Source organism: Liolophura sinensis, chromosome 13, assembly GCF_032854445.1.
Source record: "Liolophura sinensis isolate JHLJ2023 chromosome 13, CUHK_Ljap_v2, whole genome shotgun sequence".
NCBI lineage: Eukaryota > Metazoa > Mollusca > Polyplacophora > Chitonida > Chitonidae > Liolophura > Liolophura sinensis.
The window spans coordinates 8,439,835-8,462,538 of record NC_088307.1 but is presented as its reverse complement, the minus strand read 5'-3'; the positions used below and the strand labels follow the sequence as shown (position 1 = coordinate 8,462,538).

General features: G+C 37.7%; 1 protein-coding gene across 1 annotated transcript; it reads left to right on the top strand.

The window, feature by feature from the left end:
• Positions 1–7,555: 7,555 nt before the first annotated feature.
• On the top strand, positions 7,556–22,033 carry LOC135480735 (uncharacterized). Its single transcript, XM_064760652.1, has 10 exons — positions 7,556–7,679; positions 10,306–10,421; positions 11,233–11,384; positions 12,815–12,979; positions 13,786–13,915; positions 17,036–17,158; positions 17,811–17,925; positions 18,382–18,456; positions 18,994–19,097; positions 21,509–22,033. The coding sequence occupies exons 1-10, from the start codon at positions 7,572–7,574 to the stop codon at positions 21,627–21,629; spliced, it is 1,209 nt and encodes a 402-aa protein (XP_064616722.1). The 5' UTR covers positions 7,556–7,571; the 3' UTR covers positions 21,630–22,033.
• The last annotated feature ends 671 nt before the right edge of the window (positions 22,034–22,704 follow it).

Below are 22,704 nucleotides of genomic sequence, written 5' to 3'. Positions count from 1 at the left end.
AACGTCGCAATGTGGCGATACTTCAGCTGAGATAAGCCTCCTTAAAAGAAGGCAAGATTAACTGACGATCAATTAAGCTGGGTTTGTGAAAGCCAGAATACATTCTAATTAGGTATTTCTAATTAACGTGTTTGAAAAGGTACTTGAAGTATAGCGCCTGTTAGCGAATTTATAACTGCAACGCATTCTGCATTAATAAATTACTTACATGGGTATTATATTCGATGGTACTTATTTCGCGGAAATGTGTTTGCAACGAAATCCGCGAATGTTAGAACCACGCGCATAAGAGGGCATTTACAGTATATTAGGTTTCCATAAATAACAATGGCTCTCTACAAAATTATCCAACACAATAAAACGCTGAACCAATACACGCGAAAGTATTTTTGTAAGTTAAGCTCAATAAAGTTTTACCTGTTTAAATCTGCACGTAGGCATAGACATCAATCTACAATAAACATCGTCTCATTTCTGAGTGGAAATCTCATGTAAGCGAACTTTGCCGTGACAGTAGGCCTATCACTGCTTGTCTTGTTAACACGGGCAGGCAGTTTGCTATAACCCTCCTTTCTCGCGATCACTCAGACCCGGCGCGTAAGAATTACGACCCTGACTGGCACGGGACGACAATTCGAATTATGACCAAGTCTAGCGCCCGGGCCGTAATAATTACGCGCATGCGTAGTGTACGGAGTGTACGGAGACATTAGCATCCACGCAAAGAATATATTGAATGAATTAAACTACTATCGGTGTAGACTGCTCATCATCCATCCATTGAATTCATAATACATTACCTAGATTTACGCTAGCAGGAGAGATTGATGTGGATAGCATGATGCGTAATGGTATTTTCCAATACAACTATATCGGACTGGTTCCGACTGAATGACCTTTTCTCCAAGACACCTTGAATTCACTGTAAAACTAGATAAAACTAGGACGCGAATGACAGGTACATGTGTTTCCAAATACTACAAGGAAAAATAGAGTAATCAGAGTAACCAGAAATCAAAGATACATTTGTAAAAGTTTACTCTGAGAGGAAGAGTACAGCACAGAACCTATATATTTTTCATGAAAGCAAACATTACAGATGTACGTACATGTATAAGATACAATAGGCCATCAGACAAACTAGTCTACATGCAGAAACGTTACCTGTGTTGAAACAACACGTGTTATATTTTTTTTAAAAAGTTTGAATGAACAGCATATATTTATGCAGTCATTTCTCCATACACATGTCCGCTAAACTTATAGTTCACACGCTAAATGTAACAAATATATCCCCAAACACTTCGACATCGACTGCAAGTTGTGTAAAATCGAATCAGTTTAAAGTCGAATGGAGGTCTAGAGATCAAATGATAGTTTGTGCATAGTTTCCAGAAATACAAGAAAATTGTTTCCGGTCAACCTCATCAAAATTGCTGTGCAGTACATTAATTGACATCTGCTGGAGATATTTGTTAATAATGTGTATATTACATGTACTATAAAGATTACTATATTCCCACAACACTAGAGAAAATTGAGAACAAACTGTATCTCATTTTGATATATCTTTAAGTGTATTACGTTTGGGTAATAAAAGTAATAATGAATATTTCAAGGTGTGTGCCGTCATAGTACAATATCTTATTCCTTTAAGATGAAACAGATACCAAACATTCACATTTCTGTAAGGAAAACAGGCGCCTAAGACACAAATTGCTAAAACTGTGTGTTATAATTTGATGCCATAATTGGTTTACTGCTTCTACCATCAAGAAGTTTAACACGTCCATACCATGTAATGAGTAAATAATGGGGATCTGAAAGGCGGAGGGCAAAACAACTTATCTCATCCCATGATTAGAGTTCACTCGTAAATTTCAATCTTGTTTACATTTGCGCTAGGATTAGGTTAACTCCGTGGCCCAATCTGGTGTTCGGCATCCATGCAGAGAGGCGATCAGCTTTCAGATGACCTTCATGCATACATCAGTAAAATGTTCATACAAAAACAATTGCATAGTTAAAATGAAACATTTAACATTTATGTTATTATGATTGTGTATTTTTTGTGAGAAACAATGTCACTTGTAGAGATTCGCAAAATGTCTACTCCTAATTAACTAAGCTGCGATGTATTAATATTGATTAGAGTTCTTTTTTCCTGAAGTCTACTGACTCAGCAGGCAAAACATCTTCACTTCTGCAAAGATATCCAGATTTCGCGTAAAAACATCGAGGTGTTCGTTGAAGTGTATGTCAACGGCCAAAGATTGACTGACCCACAGTCAAAATAAATTGTGGAGAGCCACAAACAGCAGATAGTGTGTGAGCTTCACCATCTGCGCAAGTCTAGCAAACCAGCAACAGACCAGGGCGTGGAGTCTCCTCAGGGCGCAGCAGGAGAAGAGCAAGAATTGGGATCACCTCTTCAGGATGCCGAGGATGAATTTAACGAGCTTTATACGTTAAGGCCTCTATAGTAAACTTTCTCGACAAATCTCTTAGGTCCGGTGTGAAGACGCAATGACCGACAGGCTGTATGTAAGTTTCAGCAAGGCAGAAATTATTAACATCCACAAAAGAAACTAATGAGAAAACCATTTCTATCTATATATAGGCTCATCCAGAAATAATTTCGGGTCTGCTTCTTGAACAGGCCGGAATCGTTGGCCACAGAGGCTACCGGTTGGTTACCGACACAGCCTGTCTTGCCGTCATGGTCACGTAACTCGAACAATACGACTTCCGAGCCGAGCGATTTCGGTCGCGTTCGTCTTCAGTGAGCTCGTTGATTTCGAACCAATAATGTAAAAACAGTTGATATAGTACGTTATCATTTCTGAGTAGTTTGAGACGCGATTTATTTAGTAAGTGTTCTTGATGGGTGTCCATGCAGTAGTTTATGATGAACGTGTATGGTGCATGGCTCAGTTTTCCCGCCCCTTGTAGCCGACTCCTGGGTAATCCTGTCCATATACTTAGCCTTTCTGTCATTCTGGCCTCGTTTGCGTGCTAATGTTTTGTTCTGTAAACTGCATTCCGGACACTTTTCTGTAGGGTTATGTATCTCCATAGAGGGTCAATCCGTCAAAATGGTTTCCAAGTTCTGGCCTTCGTTCTACCTACGTGCCAGAAATTTTAGTACCATGGGTTCATACTAATTTATCAAGCTGCTAGGGGCCTCCATGGCTCAGTCAGTTAGCGCGCTAGCGCAGCGTAATGACCCAGGAGCCTCTCACCAATGTGGTGGCTGTGAGTTCAAGTCCAGCTCATGCTGGCTTCCTCTCCGGCCGTACGTGGGAAGGTCTGCTAGCTACCTGCGGATGGTCGTGGGTTTCCGCCGGGCTCTGCCCGGTTTCCTTCCACCACAATGCTGACCGCCGTCGTATAAGTGAAATATTCTTGAGTACGGCGTAAAACACCAAACAAGAATCAAGCTGCTAAAACAATCTACCGTTGGAACGTCTTATATGTGCGGCCCAAATTAAGTTCTATTCAAGCTTAGATCAGATCATGTCATGTATGTGTACATAAGATTAATCTAACATGGGCAAGATTATCTATATTCGTAATAGGTAACATACTGGTAGGCCCTATTAACTGTGGTTAACAGCGTATGAGTGTTGTACATCTTTATTAAGGTATACCAATATGCACATAATGTACACCTATTCGTCTGGGAGACATTGATTATGTTTTACTTAGGTCGAGTTATATATGCTGCCCATGTACGTGTGTCTTTTGTAGGTTCATAATGACGGATATTTTCATGGTTATCGGTGATTTTGTTTCTTGTTTTGCTATTGAATGGTTTAGTATAATTTGGTATAGGTCACAGTCAGTGTAGTTATGGTATATGGGGATGCAATATGTATCAGTATAATCCGTCAGGTGAATTGTGGAGTCAGCCTAATGGTTTTTATTTATACTTGTAAGTGTATTTTAAATATAAGACTGCCTTTGTGTATGGAAAACATATGAAATGGAAATAACAACTCAACTAATTTGTCGTAGCAAATTATTTTCATCGTCTATAGATGTACCAATTGTACCACTGGACCAATTTTAAGTGTTAAGAACGTATACAAACAGATATTTCGTTGTATTTTTCGTCAGGGTTGGTACATTTATGCAGCTATAATGGATGTGTTGTGTTGAACATATATACCAATGGCTTGGTGCAACCCATTTAATGGAATGGAGTTCGTCGCCATAAAACTACAGCCATCATCATCATCATCATCATCATCATCAGTCTGCATAAAGATTCAGACATTTACATTCTCCTCACGCCCTAGAATATCAACTATATTCTAGACAGCAATGGCAGGACATCTTTGGTTCAGATGGTTCGTATGACGGATATTTTCATGGTTATGGTGTTCAGCGCCACGTGGGCTATTTCATGTCAGCACTTTGTAGACGCCGCATGGTATAATGCCGTCTAGGACCATGCAGTACAACATATCGCTCAGCCGTGTCACATCTGCTCACTTCTGTTGTGAGATAAGAGTTTTATGTTGAATACTGCACTACATTTTAAGAAAAATATTCAAACCTGTTTGGTGACAGTGGTGGAGGTGTGAAAACATCCAGAATGCTAGGTTAAGCCTTCTGCGGTTGAAGAAATTTAACAGTTTATATAAGGAGGCAGTGCAGTAATGTACCATTATCTTACGTCAAACATCACTTCTTTACACTTTTGTGTATATAAGGCATTTTATGTTTAAAGTCTTTTAATCTAACATTATGTACCTTCCATGTAGTCATTACTCGATTAAATAGTTTTAAGGCGTGGGCAATCACATTTTACAATATTTAGCACGATTTATCAGCTTAACACTTATAGAGAGTGTTGACATTCTGACACTTGCGTTTATATCGCAAGGATCATAGAATCACCTTGAACGGAAATGTTATCGCACTTAAAAAAAAATTAAAAGTATGTACTGAACAGTGTAATAACAACATGATTTCTAATGAACAACAAAGTAGTACGGGTCGAGCATCAGTAAAAAGTCTTTGGCAGACCTGCTTGCCCGCCGGGTTAAAACTGTACCTAGCCTATAAACCGTTTTTTGGCTGACCGAGCCGTTCACATGTGTCTGTGCAAGAGTAAATTCTTTGCTTATCTAAAACAATAAATTATGTTACCGGCAATAGCCGAGAAAACACAGTCTAATTCACTGCGCACGGAATTTATTGAAGGACAGGCCCTAGTTGACTACCATTGTAGGCTACCCGTAATGGTTTTATTTCCACATGTTACTTCAGCTATGAGATGGCCTGTTTGAACTAATCTGTTACTATAGATGGCGAATGGAATGGAGATAGAAATTGTGAACTAGACTAGTAGAAAACTATGTACTTGAGGATAACTTGAACCAGTTCACATGAATATTTTAACATATCTGTAAGTTACAACCCACAATGACCTCATGTTTATATGTAGGAGCAACACTGTTTCTAGGAAGACCACCTATTTAGCCATATCATCTGTTTTCTTGGAAGTGAAGGCCGCTGCTTAAGAATTCATCTTCAAGTAAATTACTTATCATTTAAAAGACTATAATGTCTCTAATTATGCCCGATTACTTTACACCGGGTTAAAATTCTACCTAGCCTATAAACAGTCTTTTGTTTGACCGAGCTGTTCACGTGTGTCTGCTTATCGAAAACGATATTATGTTACCGGCAGTAGCCGAGAACACAGTCTAATTCGCTGCGCACGGAATTCATTGAAGGACAGGCACTAGTTGGCCAGCATTGTAGGCTACCGGTAGGCCCTAATGGTCTTCCGCTTGACTGTCTATTCACCTGTAGCAGGTGTATATTTAACATTTGCGAGATAAATTCAATACCCTGCACGATGATTACAATAAGACAAGCCTTATTCAATCTACTATGGTTCAAATATTATCGGTATATCATCTTGCATCGCGTAATTATTGCACCCCGCGACGCTCTGCCTGGTCATAATTTAAATTGTCGTCCCGCACCAGCCCGGGCCATAATTCGTACGTGCCGGGTCTGTGACACTGCGGCAGAGATCCAGTAACCGCAAAGTTTGTTTATATGAGATTTCCGCTTAGAAATGAGACGGTGTTAATATTTATTCAGTTTATTATAAAAAGAAAAAAATGATCGAGAGATTAAGACATGACTATTTACAGGCCTAAGATCCACCTGAGGCTGTGAGATCACAAAAGTAATACTTACAAATATAATGTAAATTTAGTTGGACGCACGTACAATATAAAATGTTCAGTTCGTCTTATGAAAAAATTGGCATCACTTGAAAGAACTGGTTTAAAAAATATTTGTCACCGCCAACTTGTTCTTGTGGATTTGTAATTTCATTTACTTATCTATATATGTTTATTTATATGATAACCCGGTTATTCATTTACGTGTTAATCGGCGATCAGGTTTACGGTTGGAGTGCAGAGAGTAAACCATTGCGTAAACACAGCTATATAGTATAAGTCACCGCATGAACCACAACGTATAAGCCCCCGCGTAAAGCACAGAGTATAAGTTACCGCGTAAAGCACAGAGTATAAGCCACCGCGTAAAGCACAGAGTATAAGTCACCGCGTAAAGCACAGAGTATAAGCCACCGCGTAAAGCTCAGAGTATAAGCCACCGCGTAAAGCACAGAGTATAAGTCACCGCGTAAAGCACAGAGTATAAGCCACCGCGTAAAGCACAGAGTATAAGCCACCGCGTAAAGCACAGAGTATAAGTCACCGCGTAAAGCACAGGGTACACACACACACACACACACACACACACACACACACACACACACACACACACACATACATATATATATATATGATAATGGACCGGCAGTAAAAGTCAGTTAAATCTGGGATATGATATGTTGTAGTTCTATCCAAGGTTAAATTACCGAGCATTCTACATACACTGTACTAGTAATGACCGCGTGCAGGATAGCATCTATAATATGACTGTGTATGTATTTTTATCTAGATAAATCATAGATAAAGAACTACATGAATAATATAGCAATTTTATTTGTTCCTAAAAATATATATTTATAGCCTATTTATAAAATAATATATATTAACCCCACAGCTGTCGAAGGTAATTCCGGACAGATCGTTGACTTACTCCTGCTTAGATATACATGTACATTTAGGCCTAAACTAAATCTAAGTTACCAGTAGGCTATCCCAATATCCATCCCAATAGTTTTCATTGTTAGAGGGAGGCATACAAAAAGCAGCTCCACTGTTCAGTGGATGTAAGACTATGCTATACAGTTAAATGGGAGGATGATCCGATGAGAACTATAAAATTCTGCATAAAAAAAAGACCTGTGTGATGTAGTTATTCGCGTGATTGGTGTTTCGCGCCCTGTTGAATTCTATTTTACTTCATGTTATTTCATGTTAATTCATGTTATAAAAAAAGACAAAAGGCGTCACCTTTGGCGGCCTTGACCTTTGTCAGTTTGGTGCACATGTGGAGCTTCAAATGTAGGTAGTGCACAGCGCTGTTTATCTGCACCTCTGGTTTAAGAAAGGGACACATTTAGGACGATGTCAGACAAAACCACCAAATTTGCTAATCTCAGACAGGGCCATCCTGCCAAGGAATGCATCCAGGGGGCTAGTGAAATACTGGGAATAGCCTCGCAGAATATACTGGTATGTATAAGGTAAACACATACAGTGAAGGCTCAGATTTCGTTATTATGCACGGAATGATGGATCTGATCACATGGGTTTGTGGCATGATTACGTAATGATCATATGACAGGACAAGTATGTAAATTGTATCACGTGACTGTTAAATGCGTGCAAAAAGTTTTAAAGTAGGCTTTTTGAAGTGTCATTTGCTATTCCTTTTAACTGGACGTCTTCAGCATTATATGTAGAGTTAATTTTGAAACCAATGTAGTTTTGTCTCCAAAAAAAATTCAAACATCTGCATAAACTGCCTCGAAAGGTTGAGGAATTACGGTATGTGTATAAGACAGCTCATCGGAAGGCATTTACCTTCTACACGCAGCTTGCTACTTCTGTAGAAAATAGAGCAGGTAGCTGCTTACTTTGGCCAAAACTCCTATTTTGCTTCATGTAATCCTAGCTCTGTCAGATTGCTTGTTACTTTTCTACAGTACTATTGGCCTCCTACAGTAGACATGTTGTGTCTTTATAAACAGTTAAAGCCAAGGCTGTCATTAATGTTACAGATGCATCCTTGAGACGAAGATTGATTATGCTTGAAGCTCCCATTTTACTTCATTTAATCCTCTGTCAGGTTGCTTGCTACCCTAATTAGTCTAATTTTTATCACAGATATCATTAGTACTGAAAACAGAGATTTACAGTTTTCAACCTTTTTTTTATTCCTTTTGAAAAGTAAAGATATAAATATGTTGTTCATTAGATGGACTAACCATGTGAAGAAAAGGAAACTGTTCTAAATATGCCTGTTATAATTACATATATATTGGCTGAAAAAAGCAGACCTGATGTCCCAAAAATTGGAAGAATTATTTATTTATTTATTTAGTTGGTGTTTTACGCTGTACTCAAGAATATTTCACTTATACGACGGCAGCCAGCATTGTGGTGGGTGGAATCCAGGCAGAGCCCTTGGTAACCCCACGACCATCGGCAGGTTGCTGACAGACCTTCCCACTTATAGCCGGAGAGAAAGCCAGCATGAGCTGGACTTGAACTCACAGCGACCGCATTGGAAGAATTAGGTCTAATTTCCACAGTACTAAGTCTTCTGTACAAAAAATAATAATGAAAGCCTTCAGTGTAAAGCATCAAGCTATCCATCTTGTGTAATTGATAACACCGTCTCCAAACAGTGGAATGGTTACTGTTGAAGTTCTGTTGAAGGCTGCGTACAACTGGGCATTCATTTCTCTGCAGCATTGACACGGTGTAAATAAAACATTGGATAGTGTTGGGAATTGAACGAAATTGGATGGTATTGTGAGAACTCTGATAATAACACTAAAGAATGACCTGATAACACGTACAACTGAAAAAAAAGCGCAGCGCATGCCAATTTTGAATGTCAGCAAAGCGTAGTTTTGGCCCTCTGTCGCTGTGCTGTGAAGCGATGTTCTGTATTAAGGTCACTGATCATCAGGCAGTATATAATAGTTAATACACTCTGAGTCTCAACAGTTAGGTTAGAAATACGCTGGGCGCTGGGATATCTTATAAGTCATTTATTATACTGTAATTCGTCAACATTTTCACTTTTTGAAAGGTGTTTGTTCAAGCATATTCTGAAGGCATTATTCTGTGTAGACTGATAAAATTCGCTTTTTGTGAAGCCCTGAGATTGGCCAAACTAACCAATGTAGTTTTTGTCTCCAAAATCAAGTTAAAATTGTGTATAAATTACATTGAAAGTTGCTGTTTCATGTGCGAAAAGGTGGAGGAATTAGGGTATATGCCTATGTGTGTATCTGGATATTTCGGCCTTTGTTGTACTGCTCCAGCCATACGTGGGAAGGTTTGTCAGCAACCTGCGGATGGTTGCGGGTTTCCCCCGGCCCCCTGCCCGGTTTCCTCCCACCATAATACTGGCCGCCGTTGTGTAAGTCAAATATTCTTGAGTACGGCGTAAAACATCAATCAAATAAATAAAATAAATTGTTATACTGTTGTAAGTCCAAGCTCTTTCAGTTGCCATGGTGACCATTGTCCTGAGTGCAAAAGCAAGAATCTTTCATACAAGAGAAAGTAGCAGATCTGATTTAGTTATATAATAAATTTCATTTCCTCTGGGAATAGACTACATTTACCTTTAAATATAGAACATGTGATCTAAAAGTTATTCCAGATATGGTTTTCATGCTTTTTTTTATTTTACATTTTTTTTTCAGTGTAAACAGTTTTTCATTGTTAAAAGAAAATGTGCAGAAATCATGAAAACCATATTTAACTCTGCTTAAAATGAACTTTCAGATGACTTTATTTAAAGATGGTCTTCTCCTTCACAGATATTGTTAAATCCCAAAATGTATTTAATAAAATAGTTAAATGATAAGGACCAAAACAATCTCATAGCATTAAAATTATAACCAATTCTAAATATATAATTAAAATACCTCATTTGTAAGTTGTGAAGGATTGTACAGAAACATGTTCACTTTCATCTCTGTCTGACATTACATTGCACAAAATTATGTCAAAGTTACTTCTCAAAAATTAAGTAGCATCTGGACCTCTGACAGGGTAGACGGATGGTTCAATTTCACATTTGTTTGATTTAGCTTTCTTCTTTCTCTTTCCATCTCAGACCAACCCTGACATAGAATACAGCCTGTTTCAGTATGGTTTCAGTCGTGGCCCACCAGAGTTTACAGAAGAATTGGCCAAATTTTTAACATCGGAGTACGGAGACAAAGTTTCAAGGTAGAAAGAACGTACAGTGAACAACTAACACATTAAATAATTTAAATGATTAAGTAGCTCCTTTTTGCTTTATTCTAAGAGTTCTGTTGATCTCAAAAAGGCATTTTGAGGTTTGCTTGGAAAGTAGTTTGACGTCTTGGTACTGGAAAAATGTGAGTTTCAGCCCCAGAAGTAATGCTTCATTACATTTATTTGCCTCTCAAAATGCTTCAGAATAAAATTTGAGGTCATTTATCCTAACTTATAAATGCAGCTTAAATATCAAAATGGTCAAACAATATATGTGGTACTATTCCAAAAAAGTGAATATTCTATGTTCTATATAAATCAGGTACAGTTATTAATATTTTAATAATACTTAAATTAGATACATTAACGAAATGATATGAGAACAAGTTTTAGGTGTAACTTTATGAGTCATATATACATGAAAACTGTTGGAGAAGTTGGTTTGTGAACCTCAGATACGCATATGAACCAATACCGTTGCTCAGTTCACAACTAATCTGTCAGTCAATCAGTCTGTTACAAAACAGATTTCCAGAATGTTTTTTATAATTGTTCACCTTGTCGAGTTAAAGATCAAGTTTGAGTTTCTGACCATTTTGACCATTTTTTACCAACTTGCTACCTATTTCTTTTTCTGTTGAGAACATGGACATATGTGTAAGTAATGGTAATCTGATGTCGTAAACTGGCAGGCTTCATGTATTGCAAAAACAGTGCTTCCAAAATGCTAGTTTTAAAGAACTTTAACCAGTAAAATATGAAAATGAGTGAGGAATTAATTTCTTGTTTTTTTAAAAACAAGTGAAGATTTGCTTGTGACTTGTGGTGCGTCTCAAGGGCTCCACCTACTGGCCACATCTCTCTTCACTAAGGATAACCCTGTGTTCGTGGAGGAGCTGTCTTATTATCATGGCACACAGCTTTTCAAGCAGTTGAATATGAAAGTTATACCAGGTAAGAGTTATCCAAATCTTTTGCTAATTATGACTTCTTATATTTCTTGATACATGTTTGTCCCAAATTTTTTAGGGCTTACTGGGATTCTCAAAAATATAATTTTAAGATTATAAAATTTTAAAGCAGATGACCGTTCAAAATTGAATACTGTCTTTCATGTAGTGTGTATGTGAAAATTTCTAGCTCTAAAGTGGCAGGGGGAGTGATCAACTCCCAGTTGTGCTGTAATCCCAGTGACGGCCTGAATGCTGCCCCTGGCTTCATGGGGTGAACTCACCAGGCATATACTGATAGATCGGTGTTTATAAAACCACTAGTCCTCTAGACCCTCATTAAAATGTTGTTTGTTGTGTGTAACAAGCCATTGTTCTCACGGTTGAGTTCATAAATGGTCGAAATTTTTTTTTTTTTGAACCTGCAAAATAACTTGTGGTAAATGATCTAAAATTTCATCCCTTTGTTACTTTTGCACAGTCTGTGCCTTACACAGACTGTGTCTGTGTCTATATTTACAAGACATGTGTTTTGGCACTTTCTCCCACTTTTCATGCAAATTTTTAAGCGATTTAACTGAAGAGGCAGATGGCACGAAGGCAGGCAAATTGTTCCACTGAACATCCACAGAGTATGACAAGCTTTTCTTAAGTTGTTCTGTGCAGGGAAAAGGGATTTTTACTTGATTGCTTGTACATGATCTTAGTTCATGATGGGGCTCTTCTCTGATTGGGGACAACTTTTTCATATAGTCAGGATAGTGGTCATTTATGGATTTGCAAACAGTGAGATTTTTTTGGTATAGGATAATTTCATGTATAGTTTTTAAGTTTAACATTTCAAAAGTTTCGGCTGATGATTGATTGTTACGTTTGTCTAGGAAGAGTTTTGCAGCATATATACCATGAGGTGGTCTGAAATACACAATAATGCAAAAATGATTTTCAGGTGTCTTTTTCTCTTTGAAGAAAAGTCTAAAAATATATTGAAAACCACATTTACAACTTTTCACGCTATTTCATCTGATCTCTATGTGATTTTTATGTTTTCTCCATCTTTAAATTCTGAAATGAGCTTTGTGGACCAAACACCAGTGTTGATAGGAATTCTGACATCACAAAAAGTTTTATACTACTGTAAACAGGACATTTAATGATGGAATAGCTCTTTTTACCCATTTGTGAAAGATTACTGAAATAATGTTTCCAAAATGTCTTCCTACCAAAATAAAAAAATAATGTGACATCAGAGTCCCTGAACACCATCAGTATGGCCATAAAAACTAGTAATAGAGTTCAAACATTTGAAAGCCTTTACCGCTCCAAACATAAATGAAAATGTTTTTATGTACAGTTTTCAGTTGCCTGTCCGATACACCTTAGTTCAGCTTTTAACTTTATTTCAACTTTAAAAGGATGAAAATGTACTTTCAGTGCCTTTAGACAAAGATGGTCTTGTGGTGACAGAGTTGGATCGACTTCTCACAAAGGAGCGTTTACAGGCTAGCCATGTTGTCACGGATGACTCCAGACCCTATTGGTCATTGGCCTACCTTATTCCCACGTTCCATAACCCAACAGGCATTTGTTATAGTGCTGGTGAGTTTACATTCACATCAGAACATGTAACCTTTGCTATATACCTTCCCATGTTGTGACCCAATGAAAACAGAGTGATATGTCCTCACAACTTCATAGTTACCAGTCTCATAGAATCTAGTTGGTTTCATGTTACCTGCACGGAGTCCAGTGAATAGCTGTTAGAGCAGAAATGTTACAGTGCTACTTCAGTCCAAAGAGTATAGGAATATAGCTAGCGCCACAGTTTACAATGTATAACTCTGTTTATACCCCTATAATTGAGTCCTTGAAAACAAAATCTTGGGCAGTTTCCTAAACATTTTCCTGATGTGACGTGATGGGTGACGTTAAGTGTTCTTGCATGACGTCACACGAGGCAAAATGGGAATTGACAGAAAACTTTTGTTTGTGTATTGTCTTCCCGAACTAACAACAGTGGCCTTAATATAGTGCATTTTTTGTTTTACAGTTTAAGAAAGCTATTTCTACTGTCTCAATCCTTATCATTTAACCTTGCTTTAAGGACACACATGTCTTAACACTAAAGTAGCTATTTAACGAGATGCTAGGAGTTGATAAGTGACATTGATGCCTGACATTGATGTTACTTCAGCATGGCAACATTCAAGTAAAATAAATATTTCATCAGGGATTTCTGTTTGTTGAATACATTTTGGTTTATTCATTAGATGAGGGTTTACTACCATACTCAAGAATATTTCCACTTATTAAGCTGTCCACCATCATGTAAGTGAAAAATTCTTGAGTACGGGGTTAAACGCCAATGAGTCAATATTTTCTGAATTGTCATTTGTTCCTCTCAGACAGATGTAAAGAGTTGATAGCCGTGGCACGCAAACACAAAATCCTACTGGTGTGTGATGATGTGTATAACCTTCTGCATTATACTGATTCCCAGGCCCCTCCTCAGAGGCTGTTGGCCTATGACCATGTGTAAGTACATTCCCCCACCCCCGTCAGCCTGGAGTTCTCAGCTGTTCGTCTGACTGAGGCAAAGTCATAGGTATGCTAGATTTAATGTTTGTTTATTTGATTGTTGCTGAACTAATTGGGTCTCCTCAATGTTTTTCACTACCATGATGGCAGTACCCTGCAGAGAAAATGGCTAACCTTCACCAGATGATTGATAAACCTCTTGATTTCAAGCCACGGCCAAACCAGTGATATTTTTGAAACCATAATGACACATATAGTCCTCTTACATACATATAATACAAAACCAAGGTTAGTTGGACCAGTCTTATTTTGTGTTTTACAGGCGAACTGATAATAAAAAGTCCAAAAGTGGACTAAAAATAAAAGTGAGAATTTACCTACTTTTTTTGTCCAGTTTTGATATTTTTAAGATTTTTAGATTTATTTAAGGCCTTTTGATAAAATAAATTTGTATGTAATAATAACGCAAAAAATTACTGGGACAATCAGGGGCATTCATGGCCCAGGTAGTTAGCCTGCCAGTGCGGCGCAATGACCCAAGAGCCTCTCATCAATGCTGTCGCTGGGACTTCAGGTCCAGCTCATGCTGGCTTCCTCTCTGGCCGTACATGGGCAGGTACGTCAGCAGCCTTCGGATGGTTGTGGGTTTCTCTTGGGGTCTAACCGGTTTGCAGCCACAATAATGCAGGTTGCCATTGTATAAATGAAATATTGTTGAGTATGGTGTTAAACACCCATCAAATAAATCTCGGGCTGACGAGCTAGGCTGTGAGTTACCCTTAGGGCCAGTGACACTGCATTCCTCATTTCCCCTCTGTTTGATTGGTGATAAGGAATGAAGTGTGATGGGTTATGTATAATGGCAGGAGGGAACCCATATTCTATTGCACTTGATTATTTTTATTAGCTTGCCTGTACAAAGTAAGGCCACATAATGTGAGAGGGAGGAAAAGTAAGTGTCGGTGTGTAATGTAGGATGGAAGGTTAAGATTTTTCTTTGTCAACTGCCTAGTTAGCTCCCTTGTGTTAGGTTTGTGCAACTCAGATGGACGGTTAAGCTGTTTTTTGGCTCCTGTATATTGGGCACTCATACATACATTAAGGGAGAAGCTTTTTTTAGCTCCCTAGTCTAAGGTATGGTGTGTAAATGTACATACTCAGATGGAAGGCTAATTTTTTTCTTAGCTCCTGTGTCTTGAGCACTTATGCATGGATTGAAGATTTAGCTTTTTTTAATAGCTCCAACATGTTTGTTTTTATATTTTTTTCACTCCCATGTTTAAGGGATCACAGATAGTGTGTATGTCTAAATAGCGTTTATTTATGGACGGTTGAACTTTTTTATAGGTATTAGTTTTATGGGCTTTGTGAATGTTGTTTTTCTTTTTCTGCATATTGATTGATAGACATTTACTGTTAAAATTTACCATTTATTAGTGTATAAACTCCTTTGTTTTCTGTAGTAAACACATCAAGTAGGGCTGCAATTTCTTGCACATCAAGTTTCTGTGACTATTTTTTTTTTCAAGGTTTGCTTCTTACGATCAAGAAGGCCTTTTTGTAGGGCTACAATTTTTGTGCACAAGACCACCTACATGTAGGATAACCAGGTTCCCTAGGTGATTTTACCAGATTTGTCATTTTTCTGTTTTTGCGAAATTTCACTGTAGGAATACATTTTCTTTTGCAAACACCCATTTAAAGAAGCTTATTGTCGCTTAAACTCTAATTCTACTAGATATGTGGAGTGTCAGTTTATCTACTTTTTGGACTTCATTTTCTGAGTACAGTCAAACCTGTACCTATGGCCACCTGTAATCAACATCCATCTGCCGTAAGCGAAGTCCATAGTTCTACCCCACGAAACTTGAAATTATTGAGTTATTATTTTACTACAGTTGTTATAATTCTATGAAATTTATGTAGCAGAACAGATTAGTGCTGTAACAGTTATGTCATATGTGGCCACTTTTTACGTGTCCCTTCACTGGTCGCATACAACAGGTTTGACTCAGCCAATCACAGGATTGCGTTGGCCATAAATAGTACATGGACAGCCAGTCGTGGGCAGCGATTCGTATATCAAAGAGCTCTCTAGCGAGTTGGTACTCGAACTTGCGAGAGCGAGTTTTTACTACCATTGCTTAACATTTGCTCAGCCAGTCACAGGGTTGCAATTGCCACCTCAGGACACGGACTGGCAAATGCAGGTCATAATTTGCATATCAAAGAACATTGCCCACAATGATGCCTTTTACCATTGCAAAGATTTACAGCTCTATAACATACGCAGTCACTGCTCTGCAATCTTCGTGCATACCGTACGTATGATAAACATTCAGATTTGTGACAGTATAATAATTTTGGCCTTGATTGTTGATTTAATTGCAAGATCTTAGCACCGACCTCCTAGAGAATAATAGCTATGTATGACAGTTTCATTCTACTCTTATATTTTGGTTTAGAGGTCAGCATTTGAACATAAATCACCTCACCTCAACAGCATGTAGTTTTATGAACTGCTCAGTCAGGCGAGCTGGCGGTGTTCTCTGAATGCCTTGTTTATTCGCAGCACGAGATTGTTTCAATTCATGGTTTTGCATGTCATGTTACTGGAATGTTTATTGGTTAACAGCTCCATTCTGTTTTAGAGCGGACCTTAAAAATCCTTAATGTACACTGGTTTGTGAATATTCATTGAAGTGTCATTCATTCCGCTTTACTATGAGCTTGACGTTTATATGCAAGTCTTACATCGGAGAACGTGTATCATTCCAGCCAGCTGGATTTAAGCCAGTAAAGTTTTCTGTTTGTTGGGAAAAAGAAATGTTTGTGAATTACACTTTGTCTTACCGTACGGTGTATGTTGAATTGGGAATATTTACCATAGAATTACTTCATTAAAAGTAAAATGTGAGGCCGTCAAGCATTGCTTATGCTGGCTCAGTTATCTTAGACAGCAGTCAGTTGACCATTGAGATTTCATATTTGATCCCAACTTCCTCTATCTAATATCAGTGCCCGTGTATGTGTCTATTGCCTAGCGAAAGCAGGTGTTTCACCAAGGCTTGCTGGTGAATAGCGTAAAGTGAAATATTCTGACAATTTCCTTTGCAGCTCAGACACAGACTTTTGCGGCAGTGTTGTATCAAATTGCACCTTTACCAAAATCTTTGGCCCTGGTTTGCGACTTGGATGGATAGAGACTTCACCGCCAGTCATGAAGCTGATTTTAAACTGGTAGGCCTTCTTTAATATTTGCCAATCAGAAAGATGGTTTGAAAAAGGTTGATTGCCTTTCATTTTGCCCAGTCATTAAGCTGCTTTCAAACAGGTTGACCTAATTATTTTTATTGACAAACCTTCAGGTTGCTTTTAAAGAGTTAGACCTGTGTATACTTCCATGTTGCCCATTTGATAAGATGTCATTAAACAGGTTAGCCCACTTTTATATCGCCCGTTTTGCTTCTAAACAAATTGGCCTACTTTTATGTTGCTCATTGATGAAACTGTGTTTTATATGGATTCTAACTATTGTAATTAAGAGCTTTTCAAACAACTAGCCTGTTACTTGTTTGACCCTCCAACTTTTCAGTGGCACTAGAGTTTCGCATAGAAATTAATTACACCTAATAAAAATATAACCAGAAACATTATTGTCACTTGATTGGCATCAGCATCATGAATATGGTCCATCGAAGAACCTAAACATTTAAACTGCATTCATTTAAAAAAAAAAACCCAGTGAATTCAATTTTCGAAGGTCATAATTCTGCTGACAGCTACTTAAAAAGGCCTGTATTATGTGTTGTATTGTGGTATCGGATGTTTTTGTTCGTGTGTTTGTCTGTTCAGTCATAGATATTATGCCTGTCTAATTGTTGTGTTTCAGTTTCGTGTTGCGGAGCGGCGGATGTGTCAATCAGTACACAGCACGAATCATGGCTGAAGCCCTCAGACTCGGCCTAGAAACAGCGAATATGAGACGTCTAAGGACACTTCTCAAGGTCATTAGCTTAACGCTTCTGCTTGTCTGCCCTTTTGGACTTACCTGATATTTTTATGAATGTTTCGTACTTTACAGCGTGCTCTTACCTAACTTCAGACTTAGATTTCCTTTGAAAGCCTGTAATGTTAGTGGGAAGCCGTTGCTTCCTCTAGCTGAATGGTGTAGGCTTCCTTTTGATTTGCAAAGCTGTCCATCACCATTTTTCGATGACCTATATGCAAATAATATGAAAGTATGAAAGTTTCTCTTGTCGAAACCCAAAATTTGATGCATTGATAATGAAATATTATTTAGTGTGGCGATAACCAATCTGTCAGCATAACATAATAAAATTCCCTGCAGGAGATGTATTGGTCAAACTGACCTTCAGGGAAACCATTAATCTGGCTTTATTTTCTCTTTCAATAGTAATTAATGCATGTAGGTGTAGTGTACCTGTATTTCTACATTTCAGCGACGTATGGAACACCTGCATGAAGCATTAAAAAAATTTTTACCTGAAAATTGTGAAGTGTATACGTATTCAAAGGTAAGATTGTAGATTACTTAATATATACTCAGCCTCATCAAACATAAATAATGCAGGTAAAATATATAATATATCTTGCAAAAACTGTTTATTTATTTATTTATTCGTTTAATTGTTATTAAATGCCTTTCTTGAAAATTTTTCACTTAATATGACAGCATTCTGATTTATGGGTGGAAAACACCCAGAGTAAACCATTTGCCAGGTTCCATTTCAGTTTAATCAACTGACGGAAAACAGGGAATATTGAAAGCTTTGGCATGTAAGTGGAAAGTGGGTAAAATGCATTTCAGCATGATTGGGCAAAAAATGCGAGCAGCAGAAAAAAAAACTTACGATATTAAAAAAAAAATTAATATTGTTGAAAGTCTACATTGTATCAGCCATTTTTACTCCAAGTGAAAGAAAACAAAATAACTAGCTCCAGCAAAAACTATATCAGTTTGCGATTAATTTCGTTTTTTTGATGGCTGTGTGGAACTGGGATCTGCTGTATTCGGTATTTTTTATTCTTTGATTAATTCACTCTTCTGTCAGGGAGGTTATTTTGTCTGGGTTATGCTGCCTGAGAATTTAGATGCTGAGGTTCTGAGGACCAATGTGTTGAATGGATCTGATGTGGATTTCCTGGAAGGAATAAGGTACGGTGCTCCTTCAGCTCTCAGGCTTAGAGTTCAAATCAGACTCTAGGTCAACTTTTAGAAAATGTGGTAACAAAACTTTGCATGACTCTTGCTATACAACAAAATGACTTGTGTGGTTGTCTTCTTGAGGATTAATGTCACTTTCAACATTATTTGGTCACAGATGTATCATTTACAATGGTTTTGTTATGGTTTTGACATGTTGTAATGTCAACTCTCTGGAATGCCGTGTGATATACCATACAGGATACCTCTCTCAGCCATTGTATACTGACACGAGATTGATTTGTACTTAGCCTATCCATTTTTGCTGAGCATAAAATGAAGCAATATAGCAAGAGTGCTATCTTAGGCTTGATGCTGGATAAAACTTTTGTTTCTCCCTATGGTGTGAGGCAAATACTCAGATATCGCCCGTCTTAATCACCAAGATTCCTCCCCAGTTATTCTTAGAGATACCGCCTGAGGGAATCTCCTAGATTCCTCCCCAGTTATTCTTAGTGATACCTCCTCAGTGAATTTCTGATATTCTTCCTAAGTTATTCTCAGAAATATGTCCTCTCTAGTTATTCTAAGAGATGCCTAGTGAGGGAATCTCCTAGATTCCTCCCTAGTTATTCTTAGAGATACCTCCTCAGTGAATCTCTGATATTCTGCCTGAGTTCTTCTCAGAAATACCTCCTCTCTAATTATTCTTAGAGATACCGCCTGAGGGAATCTCCTAGATTCCTCCCCAGTTATTCTTAGAGATACCTCCTCAGTGAATTTCTGATATTCTTCCTAAGTTATTCTCAGAAATACGTCCTCTCTAGTTATTCTTAGAGATACCGCCTGAGGGAATCTCCTAGATTCCTCCCCAGTTATTCTTAGAGATACCGCCTGAGGGAATCTCCTAGATTCCTTCCCAGTTATTCTTAGAGATACCGCCTGAGGGAATCTCCTAGATTCCTCCCCAGTTATTCTTAGAGATACCTCCTCAGTGAATTTCTGATATTCTTCCTAAGTTATTCTCAGAAATACGTCCTCTCTAGTTATTCTTAGAGATACCTCCTGAGGAAATTTCCAAGATTCCTCCCCAGTTATTCATAGAGGTACCTCCTCAGTGAATCTCTGATATTCTCCCTGAGTTAATTTCAGAAATACCTCCTCCCCAGTTATTCTTACAGATACCTTCTGAGGGGATTTCTGATATTCCTCCTCACTTATTCTAAAGAGATACATCATTGAATCTCTGAGACTGGGAATCTCCAAGATTCCTCCCCAGTTATCCTTACAGATACCTCCTGAGGGGATTTCTGATATTCCTCCTCACTTATTCTAAAGAGATACGTCAGTGAATCTCTGATATTCCTCCTCGGTTATTCTTTTGAGATACCATGTCAGTGAATCTCTGATATTCCTCCTCAATTATTTTTTACAGAAATCTCCTCAGTGAATATCTAATATTCCTCCTTGCTTGTTCTTTAGAGATACCATGTCAGTGAATCTGTGATATATCTCCTCAGTTATTCTTTAGGGAAACCTCCTCAGTGAATCTCTGATATATCTCCTTGGTTATTCTTTAGGGAAACCTCCTCAGTGAATCTCTGATATTCTTCCTCGGTTATTCTTTAGAGAAACCTCCTCAGTGAATCTCTGATATATCTCCTCGGTTATTCTTTAGAGATACCACATCAGTGAATCTCTGATATATCTCCTCGGTTATTCTTTAGAGATACCACATCAGGAAATCTGATATTTCTCCACAGATATACTCAGAAATACCTCCTTAGTTCCTTCCAAGTTATTCTCAGAGATACCTCTTCAGTGATTCTGATCTTGCCTCTCAACAAATCTTCAATATTTCTCCCCATTGAATCTCTGTTATTTTTACCCAGTTACTTTTAGAGATCCCTCCCCAGCTGTTCATAGATATTTCTCCCAAGTGGATTTCCTAGACTTGTTAAGAGATACCTCCCAAGTGAATATCTGAGATTGCTAACCAATCTAATTTGATATTGGTGGATAGAAGCAGTTAAGAGCGCTCTTGAGGTCGTAGGAAATCGCCTTCATTCCAGTCAGTTTGACACACAGTTTGAACTTGACCACTGGCAAAGATCTCCAAGTCACAAATGGAAAAGATTTCTAATTTGGTGCCAGATGAGGTCAGAAGAGTGATTAACTCTGAGGCATGACCTGTACTCTGCTATTTGTCTGCTCTCCATCCAGTTTGTGTACTAACTCACCAATTCAGAAAACTAATCAGAACATTGCATTTATTTAACCAAGATACACCCTTAACAGATTTTGATGCATTTTTAGTACAAAAATGTGTACATATTCAATACAAGACAAATGATAGTTAAACATTTGGCAGGATCAAAACCTCTTTTAGCCTATACTGTAATCTACTCTTGTTGTTGTTGTAGGTGTTCTTCAGATGAAAAGTGTCGCAACGCTTTCCGCCTGTCCATCAGCGTTTGCCAAGAAGATCAGATCTGGCCAGGCGTCCAGCGTTTATGTGAAGCAATAAAGAACATGACTAAATAAATCTTCTTCAGAGAGAACTAATTTGTCTCAGAAATGTTTTTTACATACCTGTCATAGTATTGGTATTTCTCTGAGAAGTCCAGAAAGTTCACAATTGTGTTACCATGCAGTTAGTATGGCGACTGAATATTAATCAAATACTAAGGATAATGGTTTCTTGCTTTATACCCTATACGCCAGGGGTTGATTCCACAAAGCTGTGTGACTTCATCAAAATTTGAAATACGGTTTTACAGGTTAATATTGTGCCCTTAGAAATTAAATTAATTTTATTTTCAGACAAACAACAAAATTTCATACTCAAAATTTCAAAAAAAAACAACTAAGCACTGTGAAAAGGTTTTACATTTTGACTTAAGGATTGGCCACATGGTACTTGTTGGCTCATTTGGCTGCAGCCGTGCCCTTGGCTGGCCAAGATTATTCTGAGGACGTTTTTCTCTGTTGACTGATAAAATTATTCTTTCTCTGAAGCCTTGAAATTGGTCAACCCAACCAATGTAGATTGGTCTCAAAAACTCAGTGAAAAGGTGCATAAATCTCACTTACTGTTGTTCTGTCAAAGTGAAAAGGTTGAGGAATGAGTGAATGTACATGTGCCTTATGGAATTATCCAGTGTACATGTATCTCTGGAAAAGTGTGTACATGTATCTCTGGAAAAGTGTGTACATGTATCTCTGGAAAATAGAGACTTCAATATCACCCAATATTTTGCCTTTTTGACTTTATATGTATCTTTAGGTATATTGCTTGATGGCAAAGCATTATTCAGAAACAAAAGAAATGAAGTTAACACATTTTTGTGAAAATGTCCCCCAGACACTATTTTCATGACTATTTGTGAGATAAATATATAGGTATATACACGGTACTTTATATTTATACCTGATGTTACATGCTCTACACATACACTTTCTGAATACTCTTCTGTATACATGTTATATATTAAGCATTGTATTTTACATTAGTTTATTATGATGCATATATATGTTTGTTATTACATGTAAGTTTTTGATATACATATTTGAAGTATATATGCACATACATACATACATGTACATTTAATGATGTATA

Excerpts from the sequence above, each read along its gene's own strand:
- LOC135480735 (XM_064760652.1), top strand. The coding sequence starts at position 7,572 with ATGTCAGACAAAACCACCAAATTTGCTAATCTCAGACAGGGCCATCCT. Across the intron at positions 12,980-13,785 it reads AGGCATTTGTTATAGTGCTG|ACAGATGTAAAGAGTTGATA; the intron begins GTGAGTTTACAT and ends TGTTCCTCTCAG. Across the intron at positions 17,159-17,810 it reads ATGAAGCTGATTTTAAACTG|TTTCGTGTTGCGGAGCGGCG; the intron begins GTAGGCCTTCTT and ends GTTGTGTTTCAG.